At 47.5% G+C, this 27,185-nt stretch overlaps 1 protein-coding gene across 1 annotated transcript in view; it reads left to right on the top strand.

The window, feature by feature from the left end:
- Window positions 1-27,185, top strand: part of LOC121548458 (zinc finger homeobox protein 3) — a 163,214-nt gene that overhangs the window by 128,755 nt on the left and 7,274 nt on the right. Inside the window, 5 exon segments of the mRNA XM_041859877.2 lie at window positions 716-823; window positions 12,136-12,272; window positions 12,890-13,090; window positions 20,523-20,649; window positions 21,009-26,570. Coding sequence (XP_041715811.2) covers window positions 716-823; window positions 12,136-12,272; window positions 12,890-13,090; window positions 20,523-20,649; window positions 21,009-26,570 — 6,135 coding nt within the window.

A 27,185-nucleotide genomic window follows, 5' to 3' on the forward strand; every position in this document is an offset into this window, starting at 1 on the left:
AATGAGCCCTGTATTGGTAAGTAGCCTAGCAGACTGCAGCTGGGGACAGTAATGTATGTGGAGAGAGAGAAAGCGGGAGAGAGAGAGAAGGAGAGAAAGAGAGAGAGGTCTCTCTCTAGAAACACGCTCCTCACACAATTATTTTTCCTGTCTGCATACTGCAAACCGCATTTGAAAATGTGTGTATGTCTCTACCACATGTGTGCGGTTTTCTGCAGTTTTATGTCCATATTAAAGAGAGGAAGCCATAAAGATATTTGTGTCATGGTCTTGAATAAATTTAGAATTATAACTTTGGGGCTTGTATAAAAAATTATGATGGTTATCATTATTATTATTATTATTATTATTATTATATTTTCAAATGAACTGTAATTATTTTCTAAATGTGTTCATATTAGTGTGGATACAGCAGAGAAAATAGATGAGAGAAAATATAATACATTTCCTCTATCTCTGTTTTGATGAACAAAAATGATTTCTCTAATTTTATTGTTTTAATGAAAATAAATTGCAAAATGCACTCATGGTGATCAAGCAGCACAGGGCAGAAAGCAGATCCCGCCCTCTTTGTCTGGTAACCTTTTAACTGCGTGTCAGCGAATGTAATTGTTGTAAGCTCCTATAGAAAAAAAACGCTGCTATCCCTTTAAGTGCTTCCACCAATTCTGATGGCGTGTTGATTTACATATCCCATCCTCTCCTCCCCCTTCAGGAGAGCTGAGCGAGGATGTGGAGGCTGCCAGTGAGACCACCACAGAACAGGAGGACCAAACCAAAGACAGAGAGAGTGGGGGTGAGAAGGAGCTCACCAAAGGGACAGGTAAGGCCTATATTTACACTACACACATTTAGGCAACACTGCCCTCAGGGATCATGTGCTATTGCACCTGATTTGTTCTCAACAGAAGGTATTTTGTCTCAAATAATTATACAGATTCTACACAAATATCAGAGCCCCTTTAATAATGCTCTGTTACAAATCCGCAAATCAGTTTGTAGTGTTTTTTTTAAAGGAGGCCTTTCTGTTTCTTACTGTAGGAGGGAGACAGGTCTCTTATCATCAAATCCTATCTGATGAATTAGGCCAAATTGTCAATTGAGCTAATCTGGTCAGGTGACATGTGACTCATGTTTTGTCAGTTGTCAGTGGATTTTATGGAGAGGGGCCTGGGCGCATAATTCAAGCTCAGCCACGTGTGTGTGCTCATGTGACAGGCCTGCCTTCCGCCTGCACTGCACTGATTGTGTGTGACTGAAACACACACCTGTGTTAAATGTTATCAGATAGGGATATTTCTCTCCATGGGCTTTCTAGTGACAGGTGCAGGTGTTGGGTTCCATGGAGAGGTGGGGCTTGAGCTGAGGGGAGACATTAGTGTTCGGGCCTATTCTAACCATGATTGTTTGTTGTTGTAGGTTTTAGGTTGAATCCTATCTACTTTTAATGTGATTAGTTTACATCAGCGTGCATTCAAAATGGTTTAGCTGATTTCTGCTGCTAGTCGAGGTCAGCAGGTCCAGGCTGAGCGTGTGTGGGTGTATGAGTGTGAGGAGGAGGTTCACAGACAGGAAGTGTTTGTGACTGCTCCCCACTGCTCGGCCCCCCTGGCCATATGTTCACGTCAGAGCATAGCTAGGGTTTGTATCATGCACTGTTGGGGGTCTGGCCTGGATGTCCAATCACAGCACTCCTAGACCAGGACTATTGTAAACTTCCTTGGTAGATTGGTAGGATTATCATGACTATTATTATAGTCTTAGTCATAGTAATAGTTAGAAGTTATAGTAATAATAGTTAGGTAACAATCTAGTAATAGCTACAGTAATAGTCATTAGTAATAGCAGTATACTACATAGGACTCTATTTTCGGCCGGCGTTAAGGTGGCGATAGTGTCAAACGCTCGTTAGATTGCAATTTTGTCATGTAGAAGCTGACGCTCTGGCATTTTCCAGCCCTAACGTCAGGTTCGGCAATTTACCTGTCTTACTGTATATCAGCTCGCTTGCGCTCAGATGGGCAGGGTCAAAATATTTGAGGTGTGTCCTTAAAAACATGATTCAAAGTGGTAATTTCAGCCAGCGCTGATAGGGATATTTAAGACCAATCAAAAGCTGGTTTTAGCGGTAATGCAGTTGCTTATGGCATGAAATTTGACAGCGGAAACACAGCCTATCCAGCCGTGACGCACACTGCCCATGTGCGCATGGAACAAGAGTAGCCTAATGTGCTTTTGGTGCCTTTAGAATAACAAAGTTTCGTTTTTTCCTATTTGGTTTTATTTGGTTAAAAACCAAGCATAGCCTCCCCTCCTCTCAATTAGGCTTTTTTTTGTCCTGCCCAATGCAATTGTGAAGTAGTCAAGATTGTCGATAAAGGGTTTGCCTCCTGAGACCGCTTGGAAATAAATCTTAATCACCAAAGCTTTATTAAAATATAAAGTTTGAGAAGAGTAAAACAGTGAGCTGACATTCACATTTTATCTATGTATTGTAGGCAGGCCCACATTATTTTAGCCATGCAGGTCCTGTTTTGGATGTGCATAAAACCCTCCATATTCTGCATTGTTTTAATATTATATGCCCACGGGAGAAATGATGGTGCCTGTAAGTGTGACATTGCCTATTTAAAACAAGTTTGTTGTTTTGTTTAGAATTTGATTAGAATTAGTCGTTCTCTTTTAGGCCTTATCAATAATGAATTGAATCTTGCTTATTGACAATGTTTGGCTTGGCCATGCTCAGCCATAATGCAATTTACAGTAGGCTTAGCCCCTATATCAGTGTGAATGCTATTGAAGCCATGCAATTACTTAAAACAATGTGGACTGCAAATGGGTTCAAGTTAACGTATTTAGCAAAGATAGGTCTACATTTTGTTATTTATTTCTGTAAGCCATTTAATAGACTATAATGGACTAACATTGGAATTAGAGTTGATTCCAAGGCAATACATAAAAGACTGTAAATACAAAACTTGAAGCAACCCCATATTTCACCATGGAGCACGTTCTGATTGGCCAGTGAGGGGCCAAGCCTCGACACACCCACAACTTGTTTATTCATCAAAACCCAGCCCTTTCGTGCCAACACCAGCAAGTGCAGCGATAATTGTGATAGTGAAAATAGCTCAAATATTTCTGATACACCCCTGAACCTATAGCGCTACCACCTGCGCTTAGATTGACCATTGCGTTAGGTTTGTTAAAATAGAGCCCATAGAGCGTTGAGGCCTGAGGTGCTTTCGCATTGGCTCTTTGGGGAGTGTGGAGCGTGTTGACACACCTTTTTGAGCATATATTGTGTAAATATTCATTCAAACACTGTTGGCATGTGGCTTACTACTCCACATGTATGAAACATGCTTTTCCATTTAGCACACAGTATACAGGAGTACTGTGGAACAGTATAATACAGCATGGTTCTCTGAACAGTGGGGTCTAGTCTTATGTTCAGGGTTGAATCCTAGTTGTCAGCACTGGGTTAATGGAAGGTCCCTTTTTCTACTTTACTTTTAGTTTTTACTGTTATGAAGTAGAAAAGGGAATAAGTATTATCAGTAATTAGTTTTGATCTAGCAATTTGTTTGATGTTGTCAGGCAAGGATGAAAGCGAGTAGGGGGATTTCTTGTAATCTCCTCCCATCCAATAGATAGAGTTGTGGTAATGACAGCCAACATCACCGACTAGCAGGCAGAGAGAGAGGTGGCATTTAACTAGACCAGCTCCATCCCTGTAACTGGGGGATGGTTAGAGTTCTGATGTCTCGATTTACACTAGTGAGGTTAAAAGCTGGAAAACAATCCAGACCTTTTGCATACCTCATTTTTAAAAAGAAAGTTCTGCAAAAAAGTTCATCACACCGTTTGAAGCCCCATCTTTGCAAAAATGTCTTTGATATTCAAAATTGTATTTTAAATGAGCCTGAGTTGTTTGTGCTATTTGAAAGGGCGACACTCCTCTTTGATGGGAGAAATAATGATATGCATGCCTACCTGAAAAATGGCTAAAAGTATATTTTAACACATCAAAATATAAGCACTTTAAAAAGCATTAAAATGAGCCAAGCGATTAATAATTCACTCATACCTGTGGTGCTCAGGAAGAGTCCTCGCATTAGGATTCCTGCTTTTTGAAAGGCACGCAATTTGATACAACCATATTCAATTCCTTTCCTCCCCTCTGTCAGTCGTTAATCACCAAATAAGTGTGTTTCTGTGTTTTCACAAAGGAAAGATGTGCTTGCATATGAAAAATGTACAGCTTCCCAGCAGCATATTAGAACCGCTTAGTTAAAAATAGCATGTGCATTAGGAAACCAGGTCTGGGTTTCTGTTTGATGTCAGTGAAAAGGTGTGTGGATAAGGTGGAGGGATGGAGGGATGGGGGGGGGGCTGTGTTGTCAGCTGAGAAAGGAGACGGGAGCGCTGGGTTTAATGGAAGGGCGCTTTTTCTACTCTATGTTTGTATGATTGATGGACACTGCGCCTATACAGAGACCCTCCATAACCCTGTACGAACAACAGCACAGAGGAACACAGAATGCATTTCGTAAACAGAGGCATGCTTGTTGTGGCTGATGATTGTCTCAGGATGTCTGAAAAGGCCGACAACACACTGATGCTGTGTGTTAGACTAGGCTGTGAGGGACTGAGCTAACCTGTTATTTAAAGTATCTGAAAGTGCTCAGTCTCCCGCTGTCTGATGTTGTGCCGCTCTCCTAAGGTCTATCATTAGAACTATTGAAGTGTTTCGTCTCATCCTTGTCATACAACCATTGGCACTTGGTGTGAAGACGTTGTTCCCTTTACAAATGACAGTCACTGTCAGGCAGGCAGCATTAGCGGAGGCAGAATAAAGGAATCTTCCTTTTTAAAGCCACTGTCAATCTTATTTTCCCTTTTTAGTGCCACAGCGCTTTAAAATTCATTAAAGCCATTTAGCAATGCGTATGTATTCTGCATGTCTTCTCCTGCTGAAAGATTTCTTCAATATTCTGTAGATTTCTTCAAGATTCCGCTCACACACCTGAACACACACACCACACTTTGTAATTATTTTCCATGAGAGAGGGGGAGCGAGGGATGACATACAACCACAAGTTTAGTTTGTACATTGATTTCAGTACTTATTTAAACAATAAAGTTCATGTTGGCAGAAGCTGCGATTCAGCCACCTTCCCCAATAAGCTATCCAGGGGTCGTTTCTAATGCGGCCGATGAAATATTTATAAATGGCCTTTCTCCCCTTCTACTCACGCCTTGTTCACCTAGCTGAGGCAGCATTAGTGAAATGGAGGGGTTCTGCTCCGGAAGGCAAGGGGATCTGTACCTAGACCAGAGCAGGACAGTATTAATGCAGGAGCTGAATACATAGGGATGGAGGTAGGAGAAAGGTAGAGGAGCAGGGGAGAGGATGGGGGGGGGGAGAGGAGAGAGGGATTGTTAATACACTTAAGGGCTAGGAGGAATGGCCACAATATGATTTGACATGCTTAACATAAATGTATGGGAAGGGTTTGTATTGAGGTGGCCTATGTGGGGGAAATGAGAGGGAGTGGAGCAGTGTGTGTGTGGGGAGGGAGGGGGTTGCAATCTTCTGCAATTGAGGTTTATGAATAATTCCTCTCATACCCCCTTCCTGACTTTCAAATTATGGGAGCTGGAGCGAGGGAGGGGAAAATGATATTACAGCGCGGGGTCATCCACATTCTGACACCGGCAGAGCACCCAACCAAATTGGTCCCATCTCTTTTCCCTTAAATATTTACTTATACCTATGAATCTCTGTGATTGGATGAGTGTGGAGGAGCCCAGTGCTGTGAGTGTGTATATGGTTGTGTGTGTGCGTGAGTGTGTGTGCATGCATGCTTGTTTATGTATGTATGTGTGTGTGCATGTGTGGGTTTGTATGTCTAGATTTGTGTGTGTGTGTCTGTGTGTGTGAGTGAGTGAAGGGAAATTAGACTATGGATGCGTCTCTGTCAGTGCAGTGAACATTAGCAACCCCTGGATGCAGAAGAGTGATACTGCAGGCTGAACATATTATGGTCTGTGCTCTCTAGTCTTGAGTGGTGTATGGCTCACACTGAAAGATGCACATATGGGGATGTGGTAGCTTTCAACTGTAGTTTTAGTAATAGTCTCATGAGTTGTCAGAAATGCTGTGCTGGCCAGTAGGGTAAGGTTAACAATGGACAGTACTAATTATTTTTTTATATCTCATATTTTCATATTTTTTAACAGTTCAGAGGAGGGCCGAATATTTTTTTACATATTCATATCATGTCCTTTGAGTGCTTGTCATCCCTCAAATGATAATTCCTTTTGTCTTTGAAGATTATAGACCATAAATTGTCCTTGTTTGTGAGCCAACTCCCTAAAAGATCAGTGTTTATGAGTTTGTACTGCTATAGTGTAATGGGCCAGCCGTGTTGCTGCTGCTACTGCCTCTGTGCTGGCTGGGTGGGCGGGGAGGAGTGTCCTTTAAAGGTGAACGCCATGTCAGCCGCTTGCTCAGTGGCCTGAAGATTAATAACGCGGACACTAATTACTATCTCCTTTTAATTTCTTCATTTTAAATGTGGCTTTGTTGCGGTCATGCCTGTAGGCCTACATAAACCACTCTCTTTTTTCCCCATGCATTTAATAAAAGTCAGGGTTATTCACCAAGGATACTGAGGAATGATGAGCCTCAATATAGAGTCGCTTTGGCGTGAGGCTTTGGTTGTAATTTCCTTTATTTGAAATTAATTGATGCATAGTAATTACCTGAGAAATATGAGGTGAAGTGGAATATAGCCCTTAGTCGCTCAGGGCTCTAACATGGCCTGTAGATTAAAAAAAGACGGGCAGAAAAGGGGAGGGGGAAAAGAGAGATAATATTCAGTTATTGTTAGCATATGCATTAAAAGTGAATGACTTGTAGCACTGGGGAGTTGAACCTGCTTCTCCATATTAATGGTTAAATTGCTGAGGGACTAGAGGCGAGTGAGGAGCAGAGGGACATGGGGAGAGAGAGCTTCAGTAGTTTGGCCCTGTGAAGTGAGGAGGAGACTGAATGGAGGGAGTTCCAGTACAATAGATGGCTTTGAGTCTGTCCCTGAACGATCAGGCAGGTTGTGGGAAGGGATTGTGAGAGGGATGGTTATGGGTAGAGCGCGGCTGGGCCTGGACCCTGGGCAGAGTGGTAGGTATCAGGCAGTAGGGCCATGTGGCCTGGCACCATCGAAGCCTGAACTGTGGCTTATGTTTTTACGACCGGAGGCTTCTGGGATTCCGAGACAGGGCTGGGTCTGCAGACAGGATAGGGCCAGTCGGTAGGAGGGGGAGGAGACTGAGGAGCTGGTGACCACATGCATCCTTTTCCCAGGCCTCCTGTGGGACAGTGTCCCACCGATGGTCAGGCTTCTCCAGCCAGTGGTGAGAGAAGAGGGCACCACTAGGCTTACCATCCCAGACCCAGACACCCGCCACGGGAAATCATCTCTCCCCTTTTCCTCTGCTCTCCTCTCCTTTCCTCTCCTCTCCTCTCCTCTCCGTCCGGTCACCTCCAACTCGTGGAATATCCCTTCCCAAGGACGTAGAGGCAGATCATAGACACGGTGGCAACTGTAATTGCATTCCTCAAAGATTTCAATGGCAGAAGACCTGTTGTGTTAATTCAGCCTGCCTTGTGTCGGTCACTCACTCCAGCTGCCATCTTTTTGCCCCCTTGAAGCACAAGAAGGCTGTGATTGCTCCAGAGACCAGGCTGTGTGCTGACAGCCCCCTCGCTGCAGCCTGAGTAATGCAGCCCAGCCCAGGGAGGTGAGACAAGGTGCCAAAGTCCAATTCACTTACGGGACTCGACAGCACAAAAGCCCCTGGTTTACGGAAAAGGCCCATGAATTAATAATCACCTAATTGACTCTTAAGGGTTCTTTCCCTCCTGCTATGCCTTTTGTGCTCTCAGATGAAAGTCCACTCTGTGCATCTGACAGAGATGGTTTGGGCTGGATGTGAGGTGGGTGTGTAATGAGCGGAGGGAGAGGAGAGGTCAGGGTCACACACAGGGTCCTCTCAGTCAAAGAGGTCACTGGGGAGGCCCCACAGTGATCCACATGTATGGATGAAGCCATAATGATGAGCCCCTCTGATGACAAACTGATTCACACCCTATCACAGGAGAGCTACACAGACAGTTCCAGGACAAGGTCACACAGGGACTCCATATATGAAAGCACAGCTCAGATTGTCCTCTGATGGTAATTTGACAAGGAGAGACAGCGAGATTTGAATATTGAAGAACTTGATATCCTTGATTGTCATTTTATGCAGCATATTAAACTTCAAATTGCCTCCCAAGGGCAGAGGCCAAATGTAGTGGGACCTTAGAGACTAATAGAGTTCACCTTACTGTACGCTTTCCCCCCAACTGAACCCAGTAGCCAGAATGTGGCCATGTGCTGAGCCCAGTGCACATGAATTACAGTGTGGGTCCTGGAGGAGGCAGAGGCCCTTCCATCAGGAGCCAATGTTCTGCTCCTAGCCCCTGTTAATGGATCTGGTCGGCCCCGATGCTCGGCCATGTTCTGATACCAGCCCATCCATGCCACGCTCAGACCGCACACGCTGCTAAAATCCCCTCACCCTCTGTTTTTATCAGCCTCCTTTTCGTTCCGGTATGTTCCCAGGCTCGCTCTGTGTTGGGCTCTCTTTTTTCTCTTTGCTTGACAACGAAAACAGGATACGGTAGCTGGACTTTAGTCACAGGGCTGGTGGCAGGAGTGGGCTTTTCGATTCTTAGGAGAGAGCGATTGATCAGATTTATGGACTCCTAACAGGCCGTGACGAGGTAAGGCTGTGCCCTGAGCAAGCCTTCCCACCCCGCTCTCTGACTCTCTCTCTCTCACACACACACACACACACACACACACACACACACACACACACACACACACACACACACACACACACACACACACACACACACACACACACACACACACACACACACACACACACACACACACACACACACACACACTGTACATGTACACCCACATACATTATACACTGGTAGACCCAGGCAGCTGCTGGCTGTTGTTTGAGGGCTTCTTGTGTATTGTTTAATATAGGTATTAAGTGTGTTGGCCTGGGGACTCCATAGCCCTCATGTTGTCCATTACCCTGGCCTGATAGATCATATCAGCCTCATTGAAGACTGTTGTCCAGTAACACTGCCTCTCTCAGAGCAAAGCAGGCTTCAGCTGCTTCCCCTTCTCCAGCTGTTTGCCCTGTACTGAAGGCCTGGCCACATATGGGCATTTATGGGCCTGTCTTTATGTGTGAGGATTTCCACCCTGATAGTGAGCAGTTAAAGTTGTAGGTCTGATTTCTAACTAACCGCTTAGCAAGGCAGCAAGGACCTGGTCTGGTAGGAGGACTTACCTCATAGTCTTTTAACATGAGGGGGGGGTGACTATCACATAGTAGTCAGTTGGACTACCACCAGAGAGTGAGTGGGCCAGGAAAGAGAAATAGGGAGAGAGGAGGAGTGAGGATAGGGGGCAGTGAGTGAAGAGGCAGTGAAGTGAAGTGAAGTGGAGGAGGAAGTGGTAAGGACAGTTCATGACTGAGAGGTTAATGTCAGGGAATGGGGAGGTGCCTTTGTTTAACATTTCCTTTGTTTATTGGTTGATGTGTTTAATGGGATTGTGTCTGACTGGACCTAATAGGGCCTCCCTGGCTGATCCCAGTGTCTCTGAGAGATCTAGCAGGCTGCTCTGACCAAAGGCAGGGCAGGGCCCCCACTGGGTAATCAGCTCAGCTGCCCCCGGCCTGATTGGAGCTGACATTTTAATGTCTGGAGCAGGAGCGTGGTCAGCCCTGCTTAACCTGACCCCCCCCTAACCCCCCCTCGCCCCCTTCCCAATGCCCCCTGTTCTCAATTTGCCCTTCCAGGACTGTACAAATCAGGCCAAATTTAACTCTTTATGGCCTTGTTAAGGGCCGGCAAGACACCTCCTTAAGTTTCACAGTGAATTCTTTCGGCTGGCGGCGGGGCACTGTGGTGCTCTGGCTCCCCCATGCCGGCTCTGTGTGGATTTAGCTTCTTTACGAGCGCCGGCTTAGCTGAGTATTTTTACTCAGCTGTGATTCCTTTCTGTTTGCCGCTCCCATTTTGTTTGGCTTTATTTCTCTCTCTCTCTCTGTCTACCTCCCTCCCTCTCTCTCTCTCTCTCTCTCTCTCTCTCTCCCTCTCTCTCTTTTGGCTTTCTAACAGGGAGTGCTCTCCTCTCTGGTTAGCTGAGCAGAAGCTTCTTGTTGTGGGGCCTGGCTCAGTAGAGACGGAGAGAGACAGGGAGCGGGAGGGAGGGAGAGGCTGGCTGCATTGTTAATGCTGCTGCAGGTTGCATTAAAAGGATTAGCTGTGTGATACGTTCAGCCGGCTAGTAGAGCAGAGCATACTGGAGCCTGCAGTGACAGTAGAGAGGGGGTATTCCTGCCTGAGATGGGCAGGTACCTGACAATTAGCCGCTCTTTACATTTCAGCCCACTGTGTGCACCAAAGCATGGCTGTCTTGTACATCCTGTGGTGCATATGGATGCTAGTCAGTAGGCTAATTCCCTATTGAATCCCCCTAGGGGGTTTTGGAAAAAGGTTTTGTTTCTCCTCAAAATTCCTTGTCTTTCTAAGAGCTGAATGTTGTGTTGTGGTTGTGAAGCCTGATGGCCATGTTGGTTTGTGAAGGGGGGAACCCACAGTTGGGATGTGAGGGTCTGGGGTCTGAATGAGTCTCTCTATCCACTTTCTCTTTGTCACAGTCCACTTGGCCCGACCCACAACCCACAGGAGGAGGCTTAGCTGGTTACAGAAATTCCAATTAAGTCGAGAGTTGCACTGGCACTCACTTGCTGTGTAGGCACAAAGAGCAGAAGGATTTACCCAAGCGGGGTCAAGCTATAGGTCAGTGTTTCCACCAGGATTTCAGAGGATATTGGGTCCACAACTTCTAAAGCTCTAACTGCCAAGCCAAATTGCAGCTCTCCTTCCTCTGACACCATTCCTATTTCATTCCTGGCAGAGGAATCCAAGGACCTCACCCCTCTTTGGTAGCAATTTCAACTGAAATGTATTTTGATGAGGAGCAAGCTTATACGGCCATCGGTCATGAGTGCTATGAAAGCGAAAATCAAATTTCTTGCTCCCTTCTCAACCAGTCCACAGCCACCTCAGCATTATACATGGCCTTGCCTAGCATGACCATCTGTTTTGATAATTGTGGGAATTGGTGAAAGTGAAAATAAAGTTGGGAATTGCTGAGGTTTACACCTCTTGATGAAAGTCTGGCAGTAGATTCTCTCACTTCTAGTAGGCCCTCTTGCTAGCTAATTGGATGTACTGTATCAATGGGGACCTATCTACCATTGTAAACAATAACAGTGTGTGCTAATGTTATGCAACTATTTATAGATGGTGTTATGTCTATCATATCTGTTTAAATGAAACCATAGAAAAAGAGGTGTGAATGAATACACACCTCTTTGCAAGTCAGAGCTGAGTACCTGTATAAGAGCAGCTGTAAAGGAGTACCTGGGAGAAACTAATTAAAGAAAGCAGTCACTTTTGAAGCTGAACTGAGGACTGATGTGGATCTCATTACCTTAATGCTGGAGATGCGAGGAGATGTTTACCCTGTCTCAAGTTTGGCGAATCCCTCATCTCCAGCGCCACTTCAAACGGCAAATCTGAGGTAGAGTGAAACCTAAAGCTGCCCAATGTGGCAAACTAATGTTTTGATTAGCCGTCTGTGGCGCTGTCTGATGTCCTAACGATCCAACATGGGGAGAGACAGGCCGTCAAAGCACCATGGCTGTGTGTTGCTGCAGTGGCATGGGAGGAGAAGTATACAGACTGGTGGTTTGGAGGGGGAGCTGTGGATTGGCTGATCAACTGCTTCCCTGCCCAAGTCCCATTAAACGCAGTTATATCACATTTAAGAAAGACATTTCAAAGCCCTTTATCCACACTTATTGATTGACTTGTTCCCGGGCTGCCAAGTCTTCACCTTGTCTTGATGAGTCTGCTTCTCTTCTCTGCCCCGTGTGTGTGTGTGTGTGTGTGTGTGTGTGTGTGTGTGTGTGCAGCAGGATCCAGCCAATCAGAGAGGGACCAGACAGACTCCCCGAACCCCTCCAAGAGGCCCTCCTCACGGTCAGGGGCCACAGAGAGCCCCCTCTCCTCCAAGCGTCCCAGGACGGCTGAGAAGAGTGCTGCTGCAGAGCAGGTAACAGCCCACTCCTTCTGCTCTATCTTCAACACACAGCCTGCTGCCACTTCCAGAAGGATGGTCATATTAAGACATACCGACTCAGTGTTCCCAAAGTCTTTGAACTTGCCAATCAACTCAAGGTTATCCCATCCCCAATTACCATGCCCTCATTATAAGCACTAAAACTTACACATTAATTTAGAAAAGGAATGTAAAGACTAGTTACTTCTAAGCATTTTTCTTAAAGACATTTGAATAAAGCCGTGCCGTTTTGCATTATGCATGATTTTTTTGAAATCTCCTTAAAATTTGTTTTGCTTTCCTGCTGCAGTTGCATTGCTAATTGTGCAAAAGGTGGAAAATCAATATAGTATTTGACAGATGAGAGAGCTTTGAAGTGTGTGCCAGGACTCACTGTTGCTCTCCATATTGCCCACTGGTCCATGATCAGACGGACCTGCCTGGTAGAGACACGGGGGGGCAACACTCCTCCATTCATCCTCCCATTCCAACTCCTCTCTCTCACAAAGTAGGCCTACAACTCTCCATCTCACCCCATTAACCTCCCTGTGCTCCTCTCTCCCCCCTCTCCTCCTCTCTCCCCCCTCTCCTCTCTCCCTCATCTCCTCCAGATGTACCAATGTCCCTACTGCAAGTTCAGCAACACAGACCTGAACCGCCTGAGAATGCACGTGATGACGCAGCACTCTGTCCAGCCCATGTTCCGCTGCCCGCTCTGCCAGGACATGCTGAACAACAAGATCCATCTGCAGTTCCACCTCACACACCTCCACAGCGTGGCGCCCGACTGCGTCGAAAAGCTCATCGCCACGGTACGTGTGTGTGTTCATCTGTGTGTTAGAGTGTGTTCGTGTGTGCGTCTGTGTGGACTGTGGATACAGTATGTGTATACTGTACATTGGTCCTTAGGCACTGTATTCTTTAGAAATATTTAACCATGGCCCCTGCAATGCTGTTACATACCAATAGTCAGCTCAATTATATACAGGGAATGCACATTCCCTAAAGCTAAATTAAACCATCCTAAAATATCAATGCCAAGCCTCCTGTACACATCCATCTCAGTAAAATAGGGTGAACACAACTGTTGTTGTAATAATAATTGATTGCATTTATATAACGCCTTTCCACCTACAGTAGGTGCTCAAAGAGCTTTACATAGTAGGGGGGAAACTCACCTCTTCCACCACCAATGTGTAGCACCCACTTGGGTGATGCACTGCAACCATTTTATGCCAGGAGGCTCACCACACATCAGCTATTGTACAAATATGCTGTTTTATAAGATAAACAACTGTAAATGGTTCTGAGATGTTCAAGGTAGTTCAGTCCGTAATCATCTCGCTGGGTTTTCATACCCTTTCTTCTGGTGCATTGTGGTCATTCTGTTTGTGAAGCTACAGGCAGGTGCCTGCCTCTGGGATTTGTGCATTGATTACTGTTATCCTCCTAATCCATGGACACTGGATTGCATGGGTACTTCATTACATCTTTTTTTAAAGGGCCTTTTTAAACACACTGAATACATTGAGAGGAAAGCACAACACAGGAGCAAATGTCATGGCTCTGCCACCTAGCCTGAATACCCAGCCCATACTGTACTCTATACATCCTTAACCACATTTATAATAACCATTGTGTCTGTTTAGTAATTTATTTTCTCTGTGAGAAGTGATGAAGAGGCCATGGGAAGAAGCAAGGCCTTTTTGTTGCTCTGCGTGTGTGAGCTTAGCGCATGTAGCGTATGTCTGTACACAAAGGGCAATGCAGGCAGGCTGGCTGGGTCCCATCAGGTCAAGGACTAACGGAGGCCTTAGCTGTGTCTCTTCTCTGTAGCCCAGAGATGACTCACTCACTGTTACTCACCCTGCCTGCATGCCTGGCTGGCTGTTTGTAATGGAGCACGTCATTCCAGTCTTCTCTCTTCCAAATTGATGACATTTGAAGCTTTATCAAAAAGGAAACTGTTAATTGTGAAATGGCTCCAAGGCATCCCATTGACTCACTGCCAGTCAGATATTATGGGGGTTAGGTTCAGATGCTTTAGCCATATTCTAATGTGGCGTTGTCTAATGTGCCTATGGTCAATGAGCCCTTTTTTCGGTCTCATTGTTATCGTAGTCAATTGAGATAGTGAGGGGGGGGGAGATATGCTTGATGAGCAGCTCTCTTACCTCCCAGTCCATTTATTCTCAGGAGCACATTGATATTCACTCAGTGTCTGTGATCACCTCAGTGCTATTCAAAACAAAGGCTTTTATTATTAATATATTCAAGTTATTGTGACACAGATGAATTGAAATTTAATGAATACTTGTTTTCTCTTTAATGAAATGCAAGTTCAGGCAATGGAAAGATTATTATTCACTATTTCTTTAATCTAGCGTGCCAACCTCAAATCTCACGTGAATAATGAATTCACCAATTTCACAGAGAGACAATAGGGACTGTGTGTCTGTACAATCACCCCTAACGTTTCCCATAGATATATCACTATCTAGGAACTATCTGAGTTCCACACAGAGCGGTACAAAAAACGTAAAGCCTAAAGCATTAATATACATTCTGAAGGTAGATATAGACTCACACAAATGTAATATCAGTATTTACAAATTGGACTCTGTCTACCTCTGCTACATTACCCCAGTGAAAGAACTCAGTTCATTTTGTTTTAATCATCATCAAAGGGAAATATGGTTTTATTTGCCCTCCTTTGATTTCCTGTAAATGACTGTGCAAATGTTGACATTTGTTCTTGCCTGAGGAACTGAATTGCTCGCTGGACAATCATTCAGGAGAATGGTGCTCTGCCTAGCTGCCTAGCCATCTTTCTAGCCCGGCTAGAAAGCAAATGGCGAACACATTAGTATGGAAGGCAGCAGTATTTTTCTTTTATAGAGATAATAATGCACTGAGCCCCTACAAGAGGCACAGGAGAGAACCATAGGTAATATAATGCACATTAAAACACCTTTTTTTTTTACTGGTGGACATAGATGAAAAGGTACTCTATCCTTTTCACATGTGTAGCAGACGAGCCTAATGAATTCTGAAATAGGATACTTTTATTTCATGCCGACCATGCATAAAGATGCACACACTCTCTCAGCCTTCATTTTTATCCACCATGTGCTCTCTCTCTCTCTCTCTCTCTCTCTCTCTCTCTCTCTCTCTCTCTCTCTCTCTCTCTCTCTCTCTCTCTCGCTCTCTCCTGCAGCCCCATCCTTCCATTACCCCTCCCTTTCTCTCTCCTCTCTCGCTCCCTCGCTTCCTCTCTCTTTCCCTCTCTCTCCTCCCCTCCCTTTCTCATTGTATGTCTCATTTTCTGTCTGTCTAAGATAGGGGTAATGAAAATAATTGTGCTTCATTAATTCTGAGTCTGGCTAGATGATAGCCATTTTGAACTATGTTTGCCAATTAGGCGGTCCAAATGAAAAGTGACCTTGGGATACTCTGTGCTCTTGCCTCTCGTCGTCTAATGAAGCAGTTGTCTAGAAACAGTCCACTTTGTAATGTAAATCACTGCTGTGTTTTGTATTTGTGGTATTCTCCATGCTGGTTGCATTAATTTGCCACTCTCTGTTTGGAGGAGAGAAGGGAGGAGAAAACAGAAAGGAAGGAAAATGTCTGGATATTTTCCAGTGAATTTCTGATGAGACTAATCACACAGTGATGGACTACAGAACGTTTACTGTTCCACTTAACCCTGGAGCCCTATGCAAACCTGCTGTTGCTTGAGGAGGGCTCTGCCTTGTGTAGGACTGGAGTGGGTCTGTTTGGAGCTGTGTGCCGTGCTTTGTTTACAGACATGTCCTCATTGTCACTATTTGCAGGACACACTGCCAGTTGCAGACTGACAGAGAGTTTGTTCCTTTTAGAAGCACAGGCCAGACCAAAGGCTAAAACACAGAAGCATTTGTTATTTTATGTTTCAGATGAGTAGGTGAATCCATTATGCCTTTATACATTACTCCTGGTGACTTAAGGTTCAATATATGTTGATAAGATTTGACTGATTCTTTTTGAAGAATATGAATATCATGTTAGATAGTAAAGGTCAAAACAGCTATTTGAATGAGATTCTTCCTTTTCATTTTGTATAGCCTTGTTTGATGTTATCACCCACACATGCACATTTAAGTAAAGAGGCAAAGACAGGATGACCATTATGAGGTGATAGGAGAGAAGAAGGGTGGTCCATTGCAGTAAGGAGAACCTGAAATGGAGGAATAACAGAGAGGGGTGGGGAGAGACTGGGGAGTAGGGAGAGGGGTGGGGAGAGACTGTGGGGAGTAGGGAGAGGGGTGGGGAGAGACTGTGGGGAGTAGGGAGAGGGGTGGGGGAGAGACTGTGGGGAGTAGGGGAGAGGAGTGGGGAGAGACTGTGGGGAGTAGGGAGAGGAGTGGGGGAGAGACTGTGGGGAGTAGGGAGAGGGTTGGGGGAGAGACTGTGGGGAGTAGGGAGAGGGGTGGGGAGAGACTGTGGGGGAGTAGGGAGAGGGTTGGGGGAGAGACTGTGGGGAGTAGGGAGAGGGGTGGGGAGAGACTGTGGGGAGTAGGGAGAGGGGTGGGGAGAGACTGTGGGGAGTAGGTAGAGGGGTGGGGAGAGAATGTGGGGAGTAGGGAGAGGGGGTGGGGGAGAGACTGTGGGGAGTAGAGAGAGGGGTGGGGAGAGACTGTGGGGAGTAGGGAGAGGGGTGGGGGAGAGACTGTGGGGAGTAGGGAGAGGGGTGGGGGAGAGACTGTGGGGGAGTAGGGAGAGGGGTGGGGAGAGACTGTGGGGAGTAGGGAGAGGGGTGGGGAGAGACTGTGGGGAGTAGGGAGAGGGGTGGGGAGAGACTGTGGGGAGTAGGGAGAGGGTTGGGGGAGAGACTGTGGGGAGTAGGGAGAGGGGTGGGGGAGAGACTGTGGGGAGTAGGGAGAGGGTGGGGAGAGACTGTGGGGAGTAGGGAGAGGGGTGGGGAGAGACTGTGGGGAGTAGGGAGAGGGGTGGGGAGAGACTGTGGGGAGTATGGAGAGGGTTGGGGAGAGACTGTGGGGGAGTATGGAGAGGGTTGGGGAGAGACTGTGGGGAGTAGGGAGAGGGGTGGGGAGAGACTGTGGGGAGTAGGGAGAGTGGTGGGGAGAGACTGTGGGGAGTAGGGAGAGGGGTGGGGGAGATACTGTGGGGAGTAGGGAGAGGGGTGGGGAGAGACTGTGGGGAGTAGGGAGAGGGGTGGGGAGAGACTGTGGGGAGTAGGGAGAGGGTTGGGGAGAGACTGTGGGGAGTAGGGAGAGGGGTGGGGAGAGACTGTGGGGAGTAGGGAGAGGGTGGGGAGAGACTGGGGGAGTAGGTAGAGGGGTGGGGAGAGAATGTGGGGAGTAGGGAGAGGGGTGGGGAGAGACTGTGGGGAGTAGAGAGAGGGGTGGGGGAGAGACTGTGGGGGAGTAGGGAGAGGGGTGGGGGAGAGACTGTGGGGAGTAGGGAGAGGGGTGGGGGAGAGACTGTGGGGAGTAGGGAGAGGGGTGGGGAGAGACTGTGGGGAGTAGGGAGAGGGGTGGGGAGAGACTGTGGGGAGTAGGGAGAGGGGTGGGGAGAGACTGTGGGGGAGTATGGAGAGGGTTGGGGAGAGACTGTGGGGAGTAGGGAGAGGGGTGGGGAGAGACTGTGGGGGAGTAGGGGAGAGGGTGGGGAGAGACTGTGGGGGAGTAGGGAGAGGGGTGGGGAGAGACTGTGGGGGAGTAGGGAGAGGGGTGGGGAGAGACTGTGGGGGAGTATGGAGAGGGTTGGGGAGAGACTGTGGGGAGTAGGGAGAGGGGTGGGGGAGAGACTGTGGGGGAGTAGGGAGAGTGGTGGGGAGAGACTGTGGGGAGTAGGGAGAGGGGTGGGGAGATACTGTGGGGAGTAGGGAGAGGGGTGGGGGAGAGACTGTGGGGGAGTAGGGAGAGGGGTGGGGGAGAGACTGGGGAGTAGGGAGAGGGGTGGGGAGAGACTGTGGGGAGTAGGGAGAGTGGTGGGGAGAGACTGTGGGGAGTAGGGAGAGGGGTGGGGAGTAGGGAGAGGGGTGGGGAGAGGGGTGGGGAGAGACTGTGGGGAGTAGGGAGAGGGTGGGGAGAGACTGTGGGGGAGTAGGGAGAGGGGTGGGGGAGTAGGGAGAGGGGTGGGGAGAGACTGTGGGGAGTAGGTAGAGGGGTGGGGAGTAGGGAGAGGGGTGGGGAGAGACTGTGGGGAGTAGGGAGAGGGGTGGGGAGAGACTGTGGGGAGTAGGGAGAGGGGTGGGGTGGGTTGGGGTACTGTGAATTGAAATGCGGCTTGGGGAGTGAGGCTGATTATTCTGTTTGGGGAGTTAATTGAAGGAAGGTGAAGCAGACAGTGCCTCATCTCCCGGCCTCTTCCAATCTCAATCACTGATTATTGTTAAATAGGAGCTGCTTAATGAGTGCATTTGATGGATTGTTGTATTTCTTTAAGGGGAAAGAGGGGCTATGAGGGGGAGACATGGGAGAGGAGGAGGGGTGGGGGGAGATAATATGGAGGGAGGTGGCTGTCATTCACCCATGATTGACTTCAACCTTTTGAGAGCAAAGAAAACCTTGCCGCTTCTCTGCAGTTTTTTAATCAATATTCATTGCTCCTTGAAATGTTCTAATTAAAATGGTAGAAACAATTTAAACAATTGTATAGTGGAAAAATGCATAGCATGGCTCCTGAAACGTCCATTTTTTTTTCAGAAATCGTTGTTCAAATCAAATGAAATCAAATTGTATTTGTCACACGCGCCGAATACAACAGGTGTAGACCTTACAGTGAAATGCTTACTTACAAGCCCTTAACCAACAATGCAGTTTTAAGAAAGAATACCTAAAAAAAATAAGAAATAAAAGTAACAAATAATTAAAGAGCAGCAGTAAAATAACAATAGCGAGGCTTTATACAGGGGGTACTAGTACCGAGTCAATGTGCGGGGGCACCGGTTAGTCGAGGTAATTGAGGTAATATGAGTTATTAAAGTGACTATGCATAGATAATAAACAGAGAGTAGAAGCAGCGTAAAAGAGGGGGTAGGGCAATGTATTTGACCATTTTTAGGGCCTTCCTCTGACACCGCCTGGTATAGAGGTCCTGGATGGCAGGAAGCTTGGGCGACACTCGGTCGGAGGCCGAAAAAGGAGAAAGTCAGGATGCTTCGATGGTGCAGCTGTAGAACCAAGAACCCATGCCAAATCAAATGCCCACGTTGGTGTGCTTGGACCATTTTTGTTGGTGAGTGGACACCAAGGAACGTTCCCGCGAAAAGGCCTCCCTTTCTGTAGTCCACAATCTTCTCTTTGTCTTGATACTGAGGAGAGTTGTTGTCTGCACCCCGGCCAGTCCTCCTCTAGGCTGTCTCTGGTCGTTGATCAGGCCTACCACTGTTGTGTCATCGGCAAACTTAATGATGGTGTTGGAGTCGTGCCTGGCCATGCAGTCATGAGTGAACAGGGAGTACAGGAGGGCACTGAGCACGCACCCCTGTGGGGCCCCTGTGTTGAGGATCAGCATGGTGGATGTGTTGTTACCTACCCTTACCACCTGGGGGCGGCCCGTCAGGAAGTCCAGGATCCAGTTGCAGAGGGAGGTGTTTAGTCCCAGTTGTTGAACCTGTTCATGTTTGGATTTATCCATAGTAGCTCTAATTTTGTATTCTTACTGCACCTGAAATAGCTTTAACGTAACTGACGTTAAACCACTATATTGTGACTTATGCGGGATTGGAAGGCACAGACTATTTCCCCAAATTGAAAGTGCTTATATTACCCAGAATGCCTCTTGTCTATGACAGCATTGCTCCGCTCTGGTCCTTATCATTGGAATGGGATGTGCTTTGTTCATGGAATAATTATTTAATTAGGTGGCCTAATAAGCTTTTCAGTTGGCCAAGGTAGGCCTTTCAGCCCATCTCACTAATTGGCTGCAGCAGAACTTTCCAGGCGCATGACAAAACACCAGCAGTGATCAAAGTGCAAATTCCAGGGATGGCAAAAAAGTAAAAAGTAATATGATTATTTGTGCATGTGTGTGTGCGTGCATGTGAGAGAGAAACCTCGTGCAAGGGTTTCCGAGATTTTTTAAATGTGTATCAATTCCATTAGGAAAATATGTGTGCAATTTTAAATGGAAAGAATATATAATAACATTATCTTTTTGTGAGCTTACAGAAACTCAGTTGTTAATTACAGAAACACAGTAATTAACATGGGATGTGTCTTGTGTTTGATTTTCCAGGTGACAGCATCAGAGGTTCTGCCAGAAAGCATGTTCATACCAGTACCAGGCCCAGACAGAGAGGCACAAAGCAGCACCCCACAGGCCACGGCTAACTCCAGCTCTGAAGATATCAAGAAACAAGCCGGTCAGTATAGCACCATGTATTTACCTCTGCTTTAATTTATGTGAAGGATAGCGATGGCACTGTTCTCATTACACAGTCTCCCTTTGGAAAATGTAATGAAAATGCAGGTGATCATGCCAAGGCCATCATTGACAACAAAGGAACATTTATGATTCCTGCATCTGCAGGAGTCTGAATTAGTTATTACTTCTGTGTGTTGCAACCTCCCCCCTCCCTTGGATTCTGAAATGATACATGCGTCAATGACTCCTAAGTAAAGATAAGATGTCCTCTGTTGAAATTACATTTTCTTGCACAAAGACTCTGCTTATGTGGGAGCCTCTTTAATTCATTTTTTCTTTCTCTTTATTTATTGACAGAACCATCAGATGCTGAGTCTGAGAAAGGGGTCTCACTGCCTATAGAAATAGCTGAAGCTCGCAAGTCACCTCTGGAGGATCAGCAGTCTGGAAGGGAAGACACAGGATTCCTGTGTTGGAAGAAAGGCTGTAACCAGGTCTTCAAGTCCTCCAACTCTCTCCAGGTGCACTTCAACGAGGTTCACAACAAAAGGCCTCAGCTGCCTGTCTCAGACCGGCATGTCTACAAGTACCGCTGCAACCAGTGCAGCCTGGCCTTCAAGACGGTGGAGAAACTGCAGCTGCACTCACAGTACCACGTCATCAGAGCAGCCACGATGTGCTGCCTCTGTCAACGCAGCTTCAGGACCCTGCAGGCCTTGAAGAAACATTTGGAGACCAGCCACCTAGAGTTGAGCGAGGCTGACATCCAACAGCTCTACGGAGGCTTACTGATAAACGGAGACCTTATGGTTATGGGAGATCCATCACTTGGAGAGGACCACGGAGGACTGGGAGAAGATGACAAAGAGGGAGAGGACAGTGACCAGGAGGAGAAGCAAAGCCCAACAGGCAGCGACTCTGGCTCATTGCTAGAAGATTTTGGATCAGAGCCCAAGCGTGCCCTGCCATTCAGGAAAGGTCCTAACTTTACCATGGAGAAGTTCCTGGACCCATCTCGTCCTTTCAAGTGCACGGTGTGCAAAGAGTCATTCACACAGAAGAACATCCTTCTGGTTCACTACAACTCTGTCTCACACCTGCACAAGGTCAAGCGGGCCCTACAGGAGTCCACTACTGGTCAACCAGAGCCCACCAGCAGCCCTGACAACAAACCATTCAAGTGCAGCACTTGCAACGTGGCTTACAGCCAGAGCTCTACTCTAGAGATCCACATGCGCTCTGTCCTCCACCAGACCAAGGCCCGCGCAGCCAAGCTTGAAGCAGCAGGAGGAAACACCAGCTCCAGCAGTGGCTCTGGATTAAGTGGCGGTGGATCCACCATCAGCACTTCAACTCCAAGCCCGAGCCCAGCTACTAACTCAACAACCAGCTCCAGCAACCACAGCTCTTCTGGGGCTCAGACTACACAGAGTATTCTTGGAGGCAACCACATGAGCCAGTCTCACAGCATTGAAAGCCTTGGGAACTCCTCGATGACTTGTCATCCGTCACCGTCTGAAAACCATGAATCGAAAAAGAAGAAATTTGCAGACATGCTCTCTGCAAGGGGACAGCAGCAGCAGCAGCAGCAGCAGCTTCAGCAGCAACAGCAACAGCAGTTGGCTCAGGCCCAAGCCCAAGCCCAGGCCCAGCTCCAACAAGAGCTCCAGCAGCAAGCTGCCCTCATCCAGTCCCAGCTCTTCAACCCAGCACTTCTGCAGCACTTCCCCATGACAACTGATGCTCTTCACTCACTGCAGCAACAGCAGCTGCTCTTCCCTTTCTACATCCCTGGAGCAGAATTCCAACTGAACCCAGAGATGAACCTCAACAGTTCTGCACTTGGCCTGTCAAGCTCCTCTGCCAACTCACTGTTGGAGGACCTGAAGAATTCTGCCCAGCAGGCTCAGGCTCAGAGCTGCCTGCAACAGCAGCTGATGCACCACCACCTTCAGCAGCAGCACCAACAACAGCAGGCCCAAGCCCATTCTCAGGCCCAGGGCCAGATGGCTTTGCTTCAGCAGAGTGCCAATCTCCTTCACCAGGCTGAGAAAAAGCAGAAGGCCGCTGCCGCCCACAATGAGAAGCAAGAGAGAGAAAGGGAAATACAAAGAGAAAAAGACCTAAGAGAGAAAATTGAGGAACATGTCACAAAAGACAGCTCTGACAACAAGTCAAACGAAAAGAAGGATATGCAACAGACTGCAATGAACTCCAACCACGATCCTGGCTTTCCTCCACCAAGGATTGCTTCAGATGCTCGTGGAAATGCCACTAAAGCCCTTCTGGAGAACTTTGGGTTTGAGCTAGTGATTCAATACAATGAAAACAAGCAGAAAGCTCAGAAGAAGCCAGCTGGGCCGGGACCAGCTGGAACAAGCACGCCTGGTGGGATCATAAGAGTGGTGGACCCCATCGAGGGATTGGAGAAGCTGGAATGTGAGGCCTGTGGAAAGCTATTTTCAAACATACTGATTCTGAAGAGTCATCAGGAGCACATCCATCAGGCCTTCTTCCCATTCCGCTCCCTGGAGAGATTTGCCAAGGAATACAGAGAGCAATATGACAAACTGTATCCACTCAGACCCCAGACACCAGAGGCTGCTCCCCCTGCTCCTCCACCTCCTCCTCCTCCTCCTCCTCCACCTCCACCCCCTCCGCAGAGAGCCCCAACACCAAATATTCCTGTCTCTGCTCCCTCCATCACACCCCCAACTGTGTCGACCCCACAGCCTCCAGTTCAAATGGCTCAAATTCCCATGCCAATGGATATGCCCCTCTTCTCACCACTCATGATGCAGTCAATGTCTCTACAGTCCATGCCCTCTCAAATGCAATCCCAGATGTCATCTGTGGAGTCACAGTCACTGGCTAACGATCTGGCCCAGCTTTACCAACAGCAGCTCACACCAGCCATGCTACAGCAGCAGCAGAATAAGAGGCCCCGGACACGTATCACTGATGACCAGCTTAGGGTCCTTCGGCAGTACTTTGACATCAACAACTCCCCCAATGAGGAGCAGATTAAAGAGATGGCAGATAAGTCAGGGCTGCCCCAGAAAGTAATCAAACACTGGTTCCGCAACACCCTCTTCAAAGAGCGCCAGCGCAACAAAGACTCACCCTACAACTTCAACAACCCACCCATTACCACTCTGGAGGATACCAAAATTGACTCTAAACCCCCTTCCCCTGAGCCTCAAAGACAGGAGTGTTATGGGAGTAAGAGATCCTCAAGAACAAGGTTTACAGACTACCAATTGAGGGTGCTTCAGGACTTCTTTGATGCTAACGCCTACCCCAAAGATGATGAATTTGAACAGCTCTCCAACCTCCTGAGCCTCCCCACCCGTGTCATTGTGGTGTGGTTCCAAAATGCTCGTCAGAAGGCACGCAAGAATTACGAAAACCAGGGGGATGGAAGCAAAGACGGTGAGCGAAGAGAGCTGTCCAATGACCGTTACATTCGCACCACCAACCTGAACTACCAGTGTAAGAAATGCAGTCTGGTTTTCCAGCGTATATTTGACCTCATAAAGCACCAAAAGAAGCTGTGTTACAAAGATGAAGACGATGATGGGCAATACGACAGCCAAAACGAGGACTCTATGGATCTTTCGCATGAATACTACACCCCCTCTGGTTCCTCTTGTCTCACCCCTATGCCTTCCTCCTCAAGCCTCTGCCCTCTCCCTCCATCCACCTCAGCTTTCTCCCACCTATCATCCTCTGAGAAGGAAGAAGCCTCACCAGCTAACACATCAAACTCTTATGATGAGAAGCCCAAACATTCGGCTGAAATGTCCTCAGATCCACGTGAGCACCAGACCACCATCAAACAGGAGACTGTGCATCAGCCACAATCTGAGACTCAACATCAGAGAAGAGAAGCACGAGAGGAGAAGCCACAAACAGCCCCAAAGACAAACAAGCATTCTTCTCCTTCCCTCTCGCAGCAGCAACGTGAGTGTGGTCCCTCAGCCTCTCAGACAATCCAGGCTGAGAGAACTTCTCAGAGCTCCCACATGGGCCTCAACCCTCACATGAGCTCTGCATCACAACAACAGCTGGCACAGCAAATGATCCAATACCAGTGTGAGCAGTGCAAGCTTGGCTTCCCATCCTTTGAGCACTGGCAGGAGCACCAGCAACTCCATTTCCTCTCTGTGCAAAACCAATTCATCCACCCTCAGTTCTTGGACCGGCCAATGGACATGCCCTTCATGTTGTTTGATCCTAGCAATCCCCTGTTGGCCAGTCAACTCCTCTCTGGGGCCATGCCACAGATCCCAAGCAGCTCTGCCACCTCTCCATCAACACCCACCTCCACCATGAACTCCCTGAAGAGGAAGTTGGAGGAGAAAGCAGGCACTAGCCCAGGAGAGAATGACAGCACCAACAGTGGGGAGGAGCCACAAAGAGACAAGCGCCTCAGGACCACCATCACACCTGAGCAGCTGGAGATCCTCTATCAGAAATACCTGTTGGACTCAAACCCCACTCGTAAAATGCTTGACCACATCGCTCATGAGGTGGGACTGAAGAAGAGGGTAGTGCAAGTTTGGTTCCAAAATACCAGAGCCAGGGAAAGGAAGGGGCAGTTTCGGGCTGTAGGGCCTACTCAAGCTCACCGTCGGTGCCCTTTTTGTCGCGCTCTCTTCAAGGCGAAAACTGCACTAGAGGCACATATCCGTTCTCGCCATTGGCATGAAGCCAAACGTGCCGGTTACAACCTAGCTCTCTCTGGCATGTTCACTGAGGAAGGGATGCAAATGAAGATGGATCCTCTGGATATCTCCAGCTATTCCCAGCTTGCCCCTTCTAACAATGATGGACAATGCTCCTCTCTGTCACCAGTGAGCAAAAACATGGACTTGTCTCCCAGGGCCCTATTGAGCCCTTCATCCATTAAAGTTGAAGGAGGAATGGAGGACTTTGAGAGTCCATCCATGTCCTCTGTAAACCTTAGCTTTGACCAGAACAAACTTGATAATGACGACTGTTCTTCAGTGAACACGGCCATCACAGATACCACCACTGGTGATGAGGCCAATGCTGACAATGACAGTGCTGATCAAAAGCATGGTCAAAATAGTGGTGATTACCTGTCTAAGTCTGTGGGTACAGCACCCTCCCTTGAAAATGACGACCAGATGTCCTCAGGGCTGGTGAGCCCTGCGACAAGCTATTATGCTAGAGACTATGAAAATGAGAATATAATTGACTACAGTGAGACCTCCAGTCTGGCTGATCCCTGCTCACCAAGCCCCGGAGCTTCCGGCAGCAGGAGCATCGACAGTGGAGACCGTCCTGGCCAAAAGCGCTTCCGAACTCAGATGACTAACCTCCAGCTGAAGCTACTCAAGTCCTGCTTCAATGACTACAGGACACCTACCATGCTGGAGTGTGAGGTACTTGGCAATGACATCGGACTTCCAAAGAGGGTGGTTCAGGTGTGGTTCCAGAATGCTCGCGCCAAGGAGAAAAAGGCCAAGCTCAGCATGGCTAAGCACTTCGGGATCAACCACACATCCTACGAGGGGCCGAAGACGGAGTGCTCTTTGTGCGGTGTCAAGTACAGTGCCCGTCTCTCTGTGCGAGATCACATCTTCTCTGCACAACACATCACCAAGGTTAAGGACACCATTGGGAGCCAACTGGACAAGGAGAAGGAGTACTTTGACCCAGCCACTGTCCGACAGCTGATGGCCCAGCAGGAGATGGATCGCATCAAGAAAGCCAATGAGGTCCTGGGACTGGCACAGCAGCAAGCCATGCAGCAGCAGGGGATCTTCGATAGCCCCGCCCTGCAGGCCCTGAACCTTCAGTCAGCCTATTCAAATCTGCAAGGGATACCCCCTGGACTTCTGGCAGGTGTTGGAAGCACCTCCCTACCTGGCTTTAACGCATCAAACTCAGGTATGTCACCGCCCAGACGTCACATAGATCACTGTTTCATCAGAGTTGTCTTAAACCGGTGAAGCACTCTTTTTGGATCAAATGTAATATTTTGTAATATCCAAAAATGAAAAGAAGTGCTGTACCAGTCTGGAGAGGGAAATGTAGGGTATCATTCAACTGGGAAACCTAGTAACCAGCTTTGATTAAATAGGCTATGAATTTCTCCTACATTTTCCAGTAGGCAATGTTTCGACCTTCTTCAGATGAAATACCCTTGTCATCAATCAATCTGTCATCTGGAAATATTCACATTGGAATACATACATGTAATACAATATAACAGTGTTAGGGCACCTTCCACTTTAATCTGGATTTGCCAGGCACCTGTAAGCAGGTTCTTTATACATCACATTGTATTTCATAATGAGTCATGCATTCTAGTAAAAGTCATTCATTCCGTTCATTTGACAGTGTTGGCCTGCGTTATTGGAGAGACTCTACTACAACAAACAAATACAATATAAAATCAGAATGAGCATCTCCAGACATCTGCTGTCAACTTCATGAGCTACTTTAACTGCTACCACTCAGTTAGAGAACATTAAACAAAGTCATAAAATGAATACTAATAGC

Source organism: Coregonus clupeaformis, chromosome 33, assembly GCF_020615455.1.
Source record: "Coregonus clupeaformis isolate EN_2021a chromosome 33, ASM2061545v1, whole genome shotgun sequence".
Lineage (NCBI taxonomy): Eukaryota > Metazoa > Chordata > Actinopteri > Salmoniformes > Salmonidae > Coregonus > Coregonus clupeaformis.